This window comes from Thamnophis sirtalis, unplaced genomic scaffold (genome assembly GCF_051295495.1).
Source record: "Thamnophis sirtalis isolate CommonGarterSnake01/CBP01778 unplaced genomic scaffold, rThaSir2_p1.2 scaffold_11, whole genome shotgun sequence".
Classification (NCBI taxonomy): domain Eukaryota; kingdom Metazoa; phylum Chordata; class Lepidosauria; order Squamata; family Natricidae; genus Thamnophis; species Thamnophis sirtalis.
Genome location: NW_028261391.1, coordinates 25,802,860 through 25,820,336, shown reverse-complemented (window position 1 = coordinate 25,820,336; position 17,477 = coordinate 25,802,860). Strand labels below are relative to the sequence as shown.

General features: G+C 37.4%; 1 protein-coding gene across 1 annotated transcript; it reads left to right on the top strand.

Moving 5' to 3' along the window:
- Nucleotides 1-798: 798 nt before the first annotated feature.
- Nucleotides 799-12,842, top strand: LOC106550588 (arylacetamide deacetylase-like). The gene is made up of 5 exons (XM_087725377.1): nt 799-968; nt 4,197-4,419; nt 8,492-8,561; nt 9,513-9,684; nt 11,556-12,842. The coding sequence occupies exons 1-5, from the start codon at nt 831-833 to the stop codon at nt 12,162-12,164; spliced, it is 1,212 nt and encodes a 403-aa protein (XP_087581503.1). The 5' UTR covers nt 799-830; the 3' UTR covers nt 12,165-12,842.
- The last annotated feature ends 4,635 nt before the right edge of the window (nt 12,843-17,477 follow it).

Sequence of the window (17,477 nt, the reverse complement as noted above, 5' to 3'; positions counted from 1 at the left end):
AAGTCTTGGGTGGCACTTAGAAGATCTGTACATGTGACAAAAATTATGTCAATCACAAAAGGCACTTTGCTTGATTCATATACTATGCTAATACGTATTGACTTCCTCGGTTCTTGGGAACAAGTCAATAAAAATAAAGATCAACACCAGCTAAAGAACTATTAGTGGTGATTTCACATAACTTTGAATCATCAACATCATTCAACCAAAGTAAATTTGTTCTTATCTAGTCTTACTTAGCTAGTAGAATGCAGAAGATATCCTAAACATATTATTACATACATTTGAATATTAATTAATTTTAATAATTAATGTTTTAATTAAATATTATTTATTAAAGGCAAGAGAACAGCTCAGAAGACGGCATTAACTAATCACTTCTTTAAACAAGAAAACTGCTCAGTGTGATGGCATCTTTATTTTATTAATCTGAATCATAGGATTTTTCTATTGATTTACATTCTGTAAAGCCAGAAATTCTATTTTCTCTCCTGCAATTTTTCAATTTATAATTTCAGTTCTGCAATTCAAAGGCAACTTCCAGGGCAAAGTGAAGAAAGTGTGCAGCTATCCTTAAATATTTGAATATAGAAACAGTTTCCCTGGAAAAAAAAAGCTTTTTAATAATCAAGAACTGCCTCAGGCTGTAATCACCAAAGCAAAACGTGTTTTATCAACTGAAGATTGGTGAATATTTAAGAAAGTGCCTCTGGCACTAACTTTACTATTCAGATCAAGTGAAATGCTTGATCAGATGACTTGTCAGTGTTGCAATCCTCCTGACATTAGTCAGTGAAAGCGAGAGTTGAATAAAGTAGGCAGAGTAAAAGATGGGAGGAAAATTCTTCTACCTTCTGGTAGCTTCAACTTTGATAGCCTACTACATCTACAAGCCTTTACCAGAGAATGTGGAGGAACCCTGGAAGCTGATCCTTTTAGATGCTAGCTTTAGAAGCATAAATCATGTGGTAAGTTGAGACATTTATTTCCTGTGCTTATGCCTGACAATGCTTGAAGGTGAAAGTTGTGCTTTTAGGGAAATAAGATAATGGTGGAGAAAACAACAACCAAGAATGAAGAATACTAACAATCTGTAAAATAAAGGCTAGTCATACTGAAAGCAGATACTGAATATTATTAGGAGGGGTTTTTGTAGAGATATGGAATGTATGCATTTTTCTACAATTTTTGTGTATATAATCTCATATATTAAAAGTATAATAAAATCAGTAGCAACCTCTTTTCTATATTTTAGAAATTTATCCTTTTACAAAATATTTTCTTCCTGAACATTAGACTCTGAGCAGGATGTTTTTTTTAATATTGGCTATAATGTATTTTTCAGACCTTCAAGAGAACCAATTTGGTCTAGTGGTTAAGGCACTAAGCTAGAAACCCGGAGTGTGAATTCTAGACCAACTTTAGGCATGGAAACCAGCTGTGTGATCAATTCCTGCTGTAACTAAATGGATCAATTCTTGGTTGATCCAAAATAAAACAGAGTCTGCACTTCCAGGAAAATGCTAGGGGGGAAAAAAGAGAAAGAAACTTCTTTCACTTCTTATCTTATGTATCTGTCCGCTGAACTGAATAAATTCTTGTACTCTTTTTTCTCATTGTCTCATTATTTCTAGATTGCAATGCTTAATTGGTAATGCAGGTAATGTATTTTTTATTTTTATTTTATTCTGCGCCTGCATACAGAAAAGCAAATCCTTATTTGTATTTCATTGACCTCCACAAGTCGTCCCAAATAGGGAAATCTTGGAGTAAATATTCATTGTTTAATATACATTGTTTCTGCATTTTAGCTGTTCATGTCCATCCAGTGCTCTGAAATGGATTAGTCTTTTTGCATGTTGCTACATGAATAGCCTTCTAATTTTCTGTTGAGGTGTGCAAAAATCTTCGCTGGGACTGAATTTGCAGCTTATCAGTTTTCATCTGCCTGTGGGTGCTTGCAAAGGGAAAGAAAACAAATACCTTGCTCTTTTCAGAGAATGATCTTATTTGAGCCAAGTTTATTCTACCTGTTTGGCAAGTGCCATTTATAGAGTAATGATACAAATGTAGTCAAATAACAATGTCCCATAGCAATAATACCCTCCCCTTGGTCCTACCCAGAGTACCTTTTGCCTTATCTAATAGTAGCAGAAATAGTATTAGTAAATCATTAGTCCTGCAGGGCTTCATCCATCTTTTCACAATCTTTCATGTGACTGGGTAGGTGTGGCCAATTCAACATCGTAACGCTTTGCCTTAGCTGTTACAATGTAATAAGGGTTAACTGGTGAGGCAGTTTCTGTAATCAGGGCAATAAAGATTAGGCTAGAAACAACACCAGAATGTTTCTTTCCTGCTTTCCTTGCAGGATTGCCCCTGTAAAGTGGGGGGGGGGGATGAGATTTCTTCCAACAACCAGTTCTCCAAACTATTTAGAAATTTAATAATTGATTCTCCTGAATAGGTCCAAATTGGCTGAATCCCCCACTGCATAAAAGGAAGCCAGGACCAAAAACTAGAATAGAATCATTTGGCAGAGCAAGGAAGAAAGATGTCATTCAAAGTGAGAGTAGGTGGGAATAGAGTAAAGTAAAGTAATTTGTTCTGAGAAATGTAAACAGAAGCTTGATGATTAAAATGATTAAAAATCAGGAGAAAGTTGTTTTGTGCATAAGTTGAATGAACATATAACATGTGCTTGGGGCATCTGTGCTATTGGTGGCTGATTATCCAGTGCTTAGTCCTATAGTGTATAAGTTCCAAAAGTCAGCTAAAGTTAAGCTGATAGATTTAGACAATATTCCACTTGTCCACGGAGGTCACATCATAACCAATCACTCACTCTTAATTCAGAGGGTTGTTGTGAGGATAATACAAGGAGAGACACCCATGTTACCCACCTTTCAGGGGAAACAAAAGCTGAAATAAAAATGTAATAACTCTTGGAGGAAGCCCAAAGGTTCTGTGTGTGCTTGTCAGCATTCCTAAGTATTCAATTGATTTTTATTATGGTCACAGATGTGCATTAAAAACAACAATAATAATAAAAATAAAGGCAGACAGAACGATATATTGGATTGGTGCTGGATTAAAAGTAGACAATTTGCCTAATTTTACATACAGCTAGTAGAATTTGGCCACAATCAGAGAAACTACTTCATACTGATCTGATAATATTAGTTGCACTTAAAAAAGATCACTATTTCCAGATATTTTATTAGATAAGGGGTTATAAATTGAGTCCTTGTAGAATATGCCATACAGTAGGACTTGAACTACAGTTTCAATGGCCCCTTGTCCACAGGGCAGTCTCTGCGCATATGGTATTCAGCCAGAATTCCTAAGTATGAAAACTTGACCTAGTTAACAATATCCTAGCATGAGAATAGTCAAAAACATTAGCTATTTCTTAGACAAAGAATAAGGAAATCAGTATACTACAGCAAATTATTAATTTTCTATTTACCTCCTACCCCCTGTGGTCATTAGACCACAAATCACTGAATAATATTTTTAATTCCTTCTCTATCCATTTTTATTTCGATATAATTACAATTTGTATAGTTACCTTTCAACTTTGAATCTTTTTCTATTCCCACTATTGAGGTCTTCATTTCATATTTCATATTCTACATTATTATTTATGTCTTGTTAATACTTCCTTTTCTCTTTTATGTCTTTATTACTTTATTAACTACCTGTTTTCTCTCCCTTTACAGATTTTCTTGCTTGCTATTTCTAGTACTTGCAGGTACCTGAATAATGGACCATGAATTCCTTTCAGAATTTCCTTGGAGGTTTCCATGGTGTCCTCTCCAGGACAACAGATGCTAGTCTTTCTTTGAAGCAACAATAATTCTTTTTCTTGCATGATACTTTTCCCAATACTCCAAATATCTTGTGGATATTTTGCTCTCTGTTATCTGTGTCTGGCGCATATCAGCCTTTTTCAATGTATTTACTGTGTGAGTGCTAGATTAGCTCATTAACCATATTGTTATTCTGGTCCTTGTGGATTCCAGTCAGGTGCTTTCTTGCTCTTCCCTGAGCCCCTTCTGATGGATCGCCTGTCTGGCACCTAGCAATTACTGGCTAGATTGAGAAATACTTGTTTACAGAAAAAGAAATGGAGTTTAGAGTACTATGAAGCCTTCGATTGGCACAAGGATGTTAACATTTTTTTTGTTTTGCAGGCCACAATTATGGAGAAGTTGGGTGTTGGACACTTTATGGATGTTATAAATCTGTACATGAGGACTGGATATACAGCACCTACATCTGATGAAAAAGTCATTGTAACAGGCACAGAATTTAGCCATGTTCCAGTACGTCTTTACATTCCTACAAAGCAGTCAGATGTCTTGAAAAGAGCAGTGATTTTCATCCATGGAGGTGGATGGTGTACAGGATCAGCAAGTAAGCTTAAGTATTTTATTCCACTACTGTGGGTCTCAAATATAAAATGTAGCTATTTTTTCTGACGTCCCAGGGCTTTCATTGAGGTATAACAGAGATAGGCAACATTCTTGAGTTGTTGATTAATTAATTAATTTTTAAAAACCATCCTGATGATTCTCACAATTTGAATCACATCGAGGGTACAAAATTTGTAATTATCAAAAGGTAAATTGATGAAGTTGTGCTTACCAACCTCTCCAGCTCTTGCCACTTTATCTGTTTGCCAATTTTAATTTACAATGTAATCTGAACAATAAGGGAAAACAAAGTACTAACTTGTTGCCATACCATTATTTTCATTTCCCAGAGATATTTATGGGATGTAGGACCAAGAATGGTTCTCAAACATAAAGGAGGTTGTAACCTTGTTGTAGCATGTTAATTTCCCATTAGAAAAAACTAAAAAAAAATCCCACTCCTTTCGAATCAGATGAAGGAAGATATCCCCAGGCACCAGTGACATGCGGTGAGATTTATGGCTGGTGAGGCAGTCCTCTCCCCCGACACCCCATGGACTAAAGCATTTTTTCACCCGCCTGAGCTCTGACAGGCGGGCGAAAGAAAGCGGTTTAGTCAGTGGGATGTTGGGGGAGAGGAGAGAATGCCTGAACATTCTCTCCTCTCCCCTGGCACCCCACTGATTAAAGCTCTTTCTTTCACATGCAGCAGAGCTCAGCCGGGGGAAAGAAACCGCTTTAGTCAGTGGGATGCCAGGGGAGAGGAGAGAGAAAGCGCTTCTCCCTCCAGCCCATCAACCCACCACCCCTTCCCTGCGGAGCCCAGAGCCTAGAGCAGCGCCTGCAGAAGCTTGTGGGGGAGGCGGAGGGCAAGTGTAAGACTCTCGCCTTGCCTTCAAGGCTTACCAGCCCAATGTGGGGTCTACCGGAACAGCAGTGAAGGGCTGAACTCGGCCATCAGGAAGACCAGGATGGCAATGGAGACTCCCAGCGCCAGCTGCAGCAGAGCCAGCAGCAACAGGAACCTGCAGCCACAGCACGTGTGAATGTCCTCTTCCTTGCCCGCCTTGCAATCCTTGCCCAGGCGGCTCTTCTGTAATTAAGTAATTAAGAGCACAAGGCATAGCGCCAGGGCGGCAAGGCAGCTTCTGCCTGCTTTCAAGAGGAAAAAGCCGCCTTGCTGCCCCGGCGCTATGTCCGCCATAGAGGCAGGACGCCTCTATGTCGGACATAGCACCAGGGCGGCAGGGCGGCTTTTGCCCGCTTTCAAGAGGCAAAAGACACCCTGCAGCCCCGGCGATATGTCCAACATAGAGGCTCCCACCTTTATGGCGGACACAGGATCAGGGCATCCAAAAGACCTGCTGTGTCCAACATAGAGGTGTCCCACCTCTATGGCGGACACAGCACCGGGGCGGCAGGGTGGCTTTTGCCCGCTTTCAAGAGGCAAAAGCCACCCTGCAACCCCGGCACTATGCCCGACATAGAGGCAACCGGCCTCTATGATGGACACAGCGCCGGGGCGTCCAAAAGCCCTGCCGCTATGTCCAAAAGCCCTGCCGCTATGTCCAAAAGCCCTGCTGCTATGTCCAAAAGCCTTGCTGCTCTGTCCAACATCAAAAATTCCTAGCCCGCACACCAGCAGAGGCAGGTAAAACACACACACACATACACAGACAAATTACTTACAATAATACAATTACTTACAAATTACAATAATTTTGAATTCCTCCCCCTTCCCTCTGACCCACATACCTTTTCCAACTGTTTCACAGATGATTTCAACTCTGCTCTTGTCTACCATGATGAAAATGTAAAAATGTAAAAGGAAAAAGGCAAGAGCTGCTGAGGTCAGGCTGGGTTAGCTGCTGTCAGAGTCCCCAATGGATGACTCTGCTTAACTGTTTAAAAAAGCCTCTAAAAAAAACACCCTCTACAGGAGGAGATGAGAGAACCACGTTCCTCATCTACATAAGGAATTTTTTGGCTTTTAACCCTTGCTTAACTCTACTCAAGTGATCATAAAGATAGACTAAATGAGGCACGTGGTTCTCCCACCTCCTCCTGTAGAGGGCAATTTTTAGAGGCTTTTTAAAACTGTTAAGCACTAAGCAGAGTCATCCACTGTGACTCTGGCAGCAACTACCTTGGCCTTTTTTCTTTAATTTTTTTTTTTTCTTTTCATGATGACAGTGGTGAGGCCCTGCCTCCCCTGACTCCATGTCACTGCCAGGCGCACCAAAACTGTGCTTAATCAATGAAGAAATGTTCCTCCTCCGATTTAAAGATGGAAATGTCCAAAATCCATTTTAAAATACCTTCACATCAGAGGTGGGTTTCTGCCAGTTCTGTCTGGTATGCATCTATCGGTTGAAAGAATTTAGCTTGCCTTCCCCGTACTGGGTCTTCTGGGAGCCTGGAATTGGAATGGTCCTTCCCCTGCTTGTCCCTCCCAACCACTCACCCACCAGCAGAAGCCTTCTGGGTGTCAGCATTCCAAATACCATGCAGAATTAAATCAGAGTCGAAGGCAAAACTATGCTTAAAGTTCCAATTTAATAAGACAGGCATGTTGGCATCATGCTGTGGGATTCCAACTCTGGGAGTTACATCAGAATTCCACCCAGTTAAAAGTTCATGATTTTGTCCATCACATGGTCCAATCTTCTTCTGTCTGTGGCAGACATGAGGGAAATGGTGCGTATGTGAATGAGAGAGATAAAGAAAGAATGAGAACGAGAAAGAAAGAAAGTTAGAGAGAGAAAAACAAGAAAGAAGGAAGGATGGAAGGGAAAGAAAAAAAATAAATGGGCGACAGAGACACAAGAAAGAAGGGAGAGAGGGAGAGAGGGAGAGAACTTATGATCACAATTGAGCTCAAAATTTTGGTTGCTAAGCAAGAGCATTGTTAAGTGAATTTCACCACATTTTCCAAATTGGCCATGCCCACCCAGTCACATGACTGTAAAGCCACTCCCACAAAACAGGCCACACCTACAGAATAGGTTCTAAAAAATTTGAAACCCACCACTGCTTCACATCCTGTTACCTACTTGCTTCTCTTCTTTGGTAGTTTTTCTTGGCAGCCTCAGTAGGAGGAGTATCATTCCAAAGAATCACTGAATGGTAGAGATTAGAACAGTTTATCCCTGCCTCAATAATGTTAGTGTTAGGTAAGCTCCCCGTTGGGAGAGCGAGTGTGTTCAGAGAAGCATTGTGAGAGTTGTGCTGGAGAACACACAAACCAGCATACAGACACACTGCAGTTTAAATAGGCTTTTACTTTTGTTGAAATAGAGATATCAGAGTCCATCAAACAGTCCAAGTCATACACCGATAAGGCAGTCAGCCATCAATGTCTTTCAGTTAAAGGATAATCCAAATAACATAGTCCATAATCATACAAACAGTCTCTTACTCAAAGTTTGCTAGCAGTTGCAAAACGTACAATAGCTCACGGCACTTACTAACAACCAGCTTCCAAGACTCAGATCAGATCAGCCCAGCATCTAACAAACAGAGAGCTACCAGTCATTCTGGCCCCTCTTATGGCATTCTGTTTTCTTGAGGAAAACAGCAACCGATCATATTTTATAGTATGATTTAAAGAAACAGGTACAACATTGTTACATGATTTATATATTGCCAACCAACCATTAAATTATATTCCTAACAGTTATGATGCTCCTAAAATTAATTTCCATTCCTAGAATTCCTCAGCCAGTAGAATTTTGGGTTTACAGTAGAATTTTGGGCATTTACAAATCTTCAAGTTGCCAAGATTGGGAAACATTGAATTAAAGATTCATGGAAGGTTTCCAGAAAGTCCCTCGCAAAAGAAACCGAATATAGCTCATTAGAATTTGTAGGACTTCAAACCTCACATGAACACGAGGAAGGAACAATTCTGCTATTCATAAAATGAGCTTGATGTTTCTTAGCTTTCTATGGTGACATGCTAGACTCACTCTTGTGGTAGTCTAAAGCCCTTGTTCCATAGTATTTTTGACGCATATACTGTGTATTGGTATTGCAAGAATAATAAAACATGCTTTGCCACTTATTTTTCACAGCCATGAAATCCTATGACCTCTTATCAAGATGGACATCAGAAAGACTAAATGCTGTTGTGGTGTCAGTCGAGTAAGAATGGGATTTGAAGGAGACATTTTTGTTCATTAATCTTTTCCTAATCTTTTTCTGTAAGCAAAAGAATAATAAGTGATACTAATAGCACAAACTAGCACATTGAAGCCACATATACTGTATATTATTATTGGTTGCTAAATTATACTCCCTTGCATGTACTATGCTTTAAGTATTATTTTGCATTTATAATGAATAGTTAATGTAGTTTTACATTTACTGTCTTTTATACGTTTTGCAAATTGTAAACAAATAGAATATGATTGGAAGACAGTATAATAATATTTAAATAAATTGAAATGCACAAATCATTTCAAAAGACTAAAATCTATATTTCACAATATAAAATATAACAATTGTCAGCCTTTTGTGATAATGTGGACAAAAAGCCAACACTATGAGTTGTAATACTACCTTTTGGCAAGGTCATCGTAACAGAATTTTGCATTGTTCCCCTTTTGCCTTTACTTTTAAAGGAACCAGCATGGTCCCTTCTGAGATACTTTCTACACCACATTCCTTTTGTGGACTGAGATGTCTCTTATCTCTTATCTGTGGTCTGTGGTTTTTCCTTCTCTTTCTTAAGGATTTTTCCACAGATTATTGCATCAGTCTTGCTTACCAGCTGCTTTTAAAAAAAAGCTAACAGTATTTTTCAAAGTTAAAGATTATTCTGTATTAGATTATTCCATATAACTCCATAAAGCATAACTTCCTATAAAGCATAATAATTCTATTGACAAAATAGACCAGATTAGAAATTTTATTGATCATTTAGCAAACAAATAAGCAAGGAATTCAAAAAAAATTAAGCAAATTCTATATTGAAGAAAATCAGCTTCTAAAATCTAGTATCAATAGTTTAAATGTAGTGATAAATTAATTTTGTTTTACCAACACAGGAAATTTATATATTTCTGTCATTGTCTTTTTAATCAATTACCAAAGTTACAGACTAGCTCCAAAATATCGATTCCCAGTTGCATTTGAAGATGTATACTCAGTATCAAAATACTTTCTACAAAGCAGCATTCTGGAGAAATATAATGTAGACCCAAGCCGCATCGGCATTGCAGGAGACAGCGCAGGAGGTAACTTAGCTGCAGATGTAACCCAGCAGGTAAGAATTACCCATTTGAAAGTAATAAATCCAAAATGGAATTATACATGTTATGAATCTCTGTTATCGCAAGCTATCCTGATACTAGTTTAATTGCCCTGGGGCTTTTCACATTATATACCTAAGAGTAGGAAATCATAATTTTCAATTATCCTGAAAGATTCAGGATCTTCTAAGGAGTCCAAAATGGAGGATCATAGAATTATGCATGTTAATTGAACCCCAACTTTCTGAAATTATCATATAACCTAATACTTTGGGCTATAAATAAAAAATACCTGCAGCAATTAGCAATCAGGGCAACTGCTGGGCTTTTTCACATTAGATGGGTAAAACTGGGTTTCTACCATTTTAAAAGAAAATTTATTGAGGAGGAAATCCACTAGATAGCACCTTGTCAATGGTTATTTCATTGTGAAAAATGTAACTTCAGCCCCATTTCAAGATTAATGCAAGTTGAACAACACATCAAAGTAAATTTAACATGTTCGTGTGAACTGTGAATGACATAAGACAAACAATTCCGATTCTTACATTTTATTTGATATATTTACTCATTAGGTGTTTGATTTATTACATTTATTCAGGCATTAAAAGGATGAAATTTCAGTAAGAATTGAAATGGGACTGACTCTGTACTCATAAAGAAGTAGGATCTGACATATAGTCATAAATTAATGCTGAGCAAAAATTTCATCTGCATATTCATGAATTTTCTGAGAGGGGAAAAGGAGAAATTGCTATGTGTTGTTCTTTTACGTACCTTAATTATAAAGTGATTGAGGGAGATTGTCTCCAGGAAATTGCAATCTGGGCTTCTCTCCAGTCTTAAATCTCAAGAGAAGTACAGGTAGTCCTCAACTTATGACCACAACTGAGCCCAACATTTCTGTTCCTAAGCAAGATAATTATTAAATGAGTTTTGCCCCATTTTATGACTTTTCTTGCCAAATTGTTAAGTGTTAAGTGAATCACTTAAGTTAGTAACACAGTGGTTAAGTGAATCTGACTTCCCAATTGACTTTGCCTGTTAAAAGGTTGCAAAAATTGATCACATTATCTTGACACAAAAGTTATATGTGTAAAAAACAGTCATAAGTTACTTTTTTCAGGGCCATAGTAACTTTTAGCAGTCATTAAACAAACTGCTGTAAGTCGAGGACTACCTGTATACTTTCCCATGGAGCATTTCCACATAAGGAAGCTATAGAAGCCTAAATATAAAGGAAAGATGTAACTTCACCCCATTGCAAGAATAAAGGAAGCTCAACAACACTATCAAAGTAAATTTAACATATTTATATGAGCTGTGAATGACATAAGACAAAGAAACAAGATGAAATAATTTTGGGGGAATAAGAGGTCACTTTTTAGGACAATGTTAGTATACTGAGCCAGACATGACCTTTACTTTACAAGGAGAAGAATTTTAAATCTTCCCTCACTCTGTTCTTTTTCCCTATCCAGCCTATTTTGATGATGAAAATGAATTGAAAAAGAATCAAATAACACCTAAAACATCAAAACTCCACAAAGCAATAATAAAGAATAGTTAAATTATAGTCATTTATAAGACTGGAACATACTGAAGTTCTCAATATATCTTTGGATACAAGTGTCATAAGATATCTTTCAGTATTTTGTTTGCAATTTCCCTCAAATGTCATTGCTGCAGAAAAGTGCCAAATTAACAAATACTGTGAAAAACATATCAGTTAGGGGTTTTCCTGTATAATTTTGAATAAGAGATAGAAAATGTATTAGCTTTGAAATTTTAATGGCTCTTTTGCTTACATTACAAGATACAAAACTTATTAAATAGTCCATTTTTCATAGGGAAAATATTTCTAATAAATACTTTTCTTTTCTAGATTCTAGATGACCCTGACATCAAAACTAAATTCAAGATTCAAGCTTTATTGTATCCTGTTCTTCAGACTATTGATCTGGAATTGCCATCCTATCAGGATAATAAAAACATGCCAATTCTGTCTAAAACATTAATGGTCAGATTACTCAGTGAATATATTACATCAGATGACTCTTTTTCCAAAGCTTTAGAGACTAACCAACATGTTCCTGCAGAGTTCAACCATTTGTTTAAATTTGTAAACTGGAGTAAGTGGCTACCTGAAAGATTTAAAAAAGGTCACGTTTATACTGACCCATCACATAGAAATTCCAAAACTGGACGCAAATATCCAGGTGTACTGGATCCAAGGCTGGCACCACTTTTAGTTGAGGATGTTAAGCTTCGGGGCTTACCACTTACATATATCATGACTTGTCAATATGATGTCTTGAGGGATGATGGAATCATGTATGTTTCCCGTCTTAGGGAAGCAGGAGTTCAAGTAGCACATGAACATGTTGACAATTTTTTTCATGGTGTTGCAACATTTATTACAGGCCCTCTTGCCCCAAATATAGGACACAGAATGGCTAACAACTACATTGAGTGGCTAAATAAGAACCTGTGAAAACACACCTATACCACCTGAACATGGTTGCTTTGGATTCATTCGGTTTTATTCAATTTATATTATTTGTTTCAGGGACATTATCCTTTTGGTGAATAAAGTTGACACTGCAAGTCTGCAGTTATTATACTTGATATAGAATCTCTTGTTTCCTGCTGTTTGAATAAGTATGAGAAGCTTGATAGAATATGTGGGGGAGTTGTATAGCCATTAAATGATTAATAATTTAAAATGAAAAATAAAGCTTCTTTTGACTATTTCATATGTGAATTTATAGACTTGAATCTTGATGTTATTCAGGATTGCTTTAAAAGTCATGATTCATTTCTATACACTTTTTTGATACCGGTGAAATGTGTTCCAGTGAGTTTTCTTAGGTAACGTGTTCCTTTTGGCACGCAACCAGTATGAATATCTGGCTGCAGACCATTGTAAGTTCTTGAGTAGCATTTCATGAATAAAACCTCTTGTTTTCTCTTGATTGGATATTGCATGAATGGTGTCAAAGGACATGGGTGTGATAGTGCCTATAAATTCATCTTTGATTCAGGTTGACTTGTTGATTCAGAAAAAAAAATGAATAAAATGTTCTATGAGATATATTATGCCTGTTCTGGACCGGGTGTGCAACCATGCCAGGGACCAGTCAGCTTTAAACTTCACGCTTTAGGATTGGTGTCTTTCAGATAAATTTATTAACAGAAATTCTTAGTAGCAAACATACAGTTCAATATTAAGATACAGCTGACCTTGATCTGTCCATTGCGCGATATGAAAAAAACTATGCTTTTCCATTCCTCTGATGAAGTGGGGGTGAGGAAACATGCTTTTATCCCATTGTTCTCAATAAACACAGAAACCTCTTCACAGAGCATCTGGTCATAAATCAATTTTCCAGGGGAGAGAGACTAGGTATCCAATCAGGGAACACAGATGAGGTCAAATGTCGTGGAACTATATTTCCCAAAAGGCATCCCTGCCTATATTTACCATAAGGAGTTGTATCTCCCATGAGGTACTTTCTTAAAGGAGACAGTTCTTAATTCCTACATTAGCTATATACTGTTGAGTCAGCACAATGCCACAAATACAGTACAATGAAGTACAAATAGTACTTCAATACTACTTCCCATTGTGAGTTGATGGATCACTTAGGTAGATATGCTCCTGAGGAGACTTCCTTTGATCCAGTTTTTTAATCAATCTCCAATTTTCTCTTTTTATGAGAGACAATCCAAAAATGGTGGGGCTTCAACTAGAGCACTGTAGATGAACTAGATTATCTAGATCCATTTCAGCTGAGTTTCTAACTTGGGTATGTGTTAAAGATTCTTTTTTAAGCCATATTCGATTAGATTGACCCAAACTCAAGAGATATAAAAAAAGATTTGGATGTGTAAGACAAGTATATGTCGACCAATAAGATCTCACAGGTTGGGCCTTCTCTGGGTGCCGTCGGCCGGACAATGCTGGCTGGCGACCCCTCGGGGGAGGGCCTTCTCTGTAGCTGCTCCGGCCCTATGGAATGATCTATCTGTAGAGATCCGGATCCTTTCCACTCTCTTGGCCTTCCGAAAAGCCACGAAAATCTGGCTCTTCCAGCAGGCCTGGGGCTGTTGAACAAGGTCCAGCCCCACTTAGGCGGATTATATGGGTGTGTTGTTTTAAAATTGTATTTTTTAATTGTATCTTTCTATTTTTAACTTTTAATTTTTTTTATCTTGTCTTGTAATCCGCCCAGAGTCCTACGGGATTGGACGGCATACAAATCTATTAAATTTCAATTTCAATTTCAATTTATATGTGTGCTTCCTATTACCTCTATTCTGTATTTTTATCTATTGCTATTGTTTCTATATTATTACCATATATTATTCTATATTATTACAATTATATCTGTACAAGCATTCTACTTCTATTATCTCTGACTATTACAATTGTTTCTATACTTTATTATTATTACTTCTATATAGATAACTATCTATCTTTAAGAATGGTCAATACTCCAACTTAGTAGAACTCTATTTGGATTCTTAAACTGAAGGAAAAATTGCATGTTTGCATTTGTTGTTGGTTTTTTACTTGAATGTTATTTTATACATATCTCTCTCTCTCTCTCTCTCTCTCTCTCTCTCTCTCTCTCTCTCTCTCTCTCTCTCATATTTAATCATAAAAAATTAAAAGTTTATCTCATGATAAAATTGTAAGAGCAGCTAGGATAGGATGGGATAATTTGTTTCTTTTTAAAGAGATAGTAACTATTGCAAAGCTGTTCTTATGTATGCAATTAAAGACTGATTGTTTAATTTATTTAAGAATAACCAGTAATTGCATTTTTAAGGGAATTATCACCTTTTTATTTCCTTTTTCCCCACTCTGATTTGTGAAAAATAGATGAGCAGGGATATGGAATGTTCAGGTAACTAAAGTATCATAGAAGGTCAAGATAAGTTCTCTATCATTTTAAACACAGACCGCAGTATAATGGTCTTAATTTGGAGAATCTAAAATTCTGATTAAATGTTAGAGGAAAAATTCTTAATATAAAGTCAATTCAGTCCTGGAACCAACTGCAATGCAAAGAGTGGATTGCCTTTCATTGGGTGTGTTCAGGAAGAAGTTATAATGCTATCTCTTGAGAAGAGCCAAGGTGGCGCAGTGGTTAAATGCAGCACTGCAGGCTACTGCTAGATCAGCAGGTCAGCGGTTCAAATCTCACCGGCTCAGGGTTGACTCAGCCTTCCATCCTTCCGAGGTGGGTAAAATGAGGACCCAGATTGTTGGGGGCAATATGCTGACTCTCTGTAAACCGCTTAGAGAGGCCTGAAGGCCTATGAAGCGGTATATAAGTCTACTGCTATTTCAACTCCTGTACTCAACTGTGGACTAGATTCTATAGCCTAAATATTCTTCTATGACTCTAAGCTTGTATAATTAATTGCAGACAAAGGCTTTGCTTAACAACCATAGTATTCACTTAACAACCATGGCAATTTGGTTAATGACCACATCAATCAATATCATAAAATCAGGTCAGTCATGTGATGATCCTCTTAATGACTGGCATGAATCAGAACCATAATTCTGGTCTCAATTATAAGTTGAGGACTACCCGTATAGAGATAGTTTGTGAATCATCTTGAATATCTGAATGAAATGAGACCCAGAATGAACTATTCCAATACCAGCTATTGTTGTAATGGGTGATTAGAAAAATTTTGGAGATTAGGAGGAACAAGCCAAAACCAAGACCAAGAAATCTAAGTTTGAACCAAAAAGGTAATTTGAGAAAATGTTGCAGACTTGACCCTCTCAAGTTCTCTTTATAAATAGGGGTAATGAGGGGAGGGGAGAGAGTTACTTGCAGACTTGGAAGATAGATATCAGTTCTTTAAGACAGAACAGATCTGTAAACCAAAGGGATGGATGTTAAAACTACTCTTCTTATAGGGTTACAATAACAGAATCTTATCTTTATTGCTAGTAGTATAAAGTAACAGAATTTTGAAATCTTGCCAAAGTTAAATCTATTTTAATTAATCCTTATTGTAACTAATGTTTGGGATTATTCCAAGTTTCTTTTTCAGAAGTTCCCTTCTTCCTTGGGGTCAGGAAAACTTTCTGTAACAGCTCTGCTTCCTTCTGAAATGGTTGTGCTTTCATGTCCATGTTCACAGGATCAGTTAGACATCCCATCACAACCTTTCCTGGATGATGCTGTTTAAAGACATTACACTGTTCCTCACAGCCTGCAGAGTGCTTCTGGAGGCTGCAGAAAGGCAAAAACACCTCCGTTTTTGTGTAAAACTGCCCACTTTTCACCTGTTTTTTGTGAAAACCGCACCATTTTTGCCTTCCCTTAGCCCTGGTGAAACCTGTGCTTCTGGAGGCTGGGGGAAGGCAAAAACAACTCCATTTTGTGAAAAACACCCCATCTCTGTGACATCTCTGGGACTGAGATGCACACACCATTAAAAAGGGGGAAAATTACTTTTTTCAATGAAGATTGTTCTGCACATGTCAGAATAGAAAATAAGTATGGTGGCTCCCAGGATAGAATCGGTACAATCACATATCCAACTGAGTTATTATCTGTTTGGCCAAACCAGTCTGAATCAGTAGGAACCCATCATTGGTTATGGGATTTCTTATGAATGTCTATGGGGTTTCCTTGAAAGAAAGTCCTCTCATTTGACAATTTAAGGCAATCTTTTAATTTTAATCCATGAAGCCACAATTAAAAATAAAAACAGAGACATCAATGGCTCAAAAAAATTTCTTTGGGAAAGGAGCATGTCACTATTGTATATGGACACCTTATTTAATTAAGAAATATGCAGAATGAATAACTAGGAATGCCATTGTGCAAACCCAAGCTTAGTGGTTAATTTTTGAAGTGTTGTGCAAATGCAGGAAATTGCATTCAGTGCTGATAATCAGTAACTGTTAGCATACAAACAATATTTCCTCGATTAGGGGATACTTCATACAATCACTCATATCACTTCTGATCTGCCTACTGCAATGAGGCTGCCCTTGAAGACTACTGGCAAGATTCAACTGGTCCAGAATGCAGCAGCATAGAAATGCTTCAGAATGCCCATGTAAGGCCCTCTTTTGTGAGCTGCACTAATTATCAGCTTGTTCCCTTGTATGACTCACAGCTTTACATGTCATAGACGTACCACTTGCCTCCCACAGAAACTGCCCAATCCTGTCTGGCAGGATTGCCACAAAGAAGAGGGAGTCAAACTATTCTCCAGGGCACTTGAGGGTAGAACAAGAAGCAATGGGTGGAAATCAAGGAGAGAAGCAACTTAGAACTGAGGAGAAATTTCCTGACAGTTATAACAATTAATCAGTGGAACAGCTTGTCTCTAGAAGTTGTGAATGCACCAACACTGGAAGTCTTTAAGAAGATGTTGGATAGCCATTTGTCTGAAATCGTATAGGGTTTCCTGCCTAGGCAGGAGGTTGAACTAGAAGAACTGTAAGGTCCCTTCCAACTCTGCTATTGTATTGTATTATTGTATTTTTATCTTTTGTTTTTTTCTTGTTTATAATATTTTAAACAATTTGTAAACCACACAGAGTGACAAGAAGTTGGGAAAACTAATAATAATGTTGATCGAGATTCAATCAAATCAAAGTGTATCAATATGTAGCTGGTTTTAATTGCCATACCAGAAAGCCTTGGGTGGCACTTAGAAAATCTGTATATTTGACAAAATTTATGTCACTCACAAAAGCACTTTGCTTGAATCATACATATACTATGCTAATACGTATTGACTTCCTGGGTTCTTGGGAACA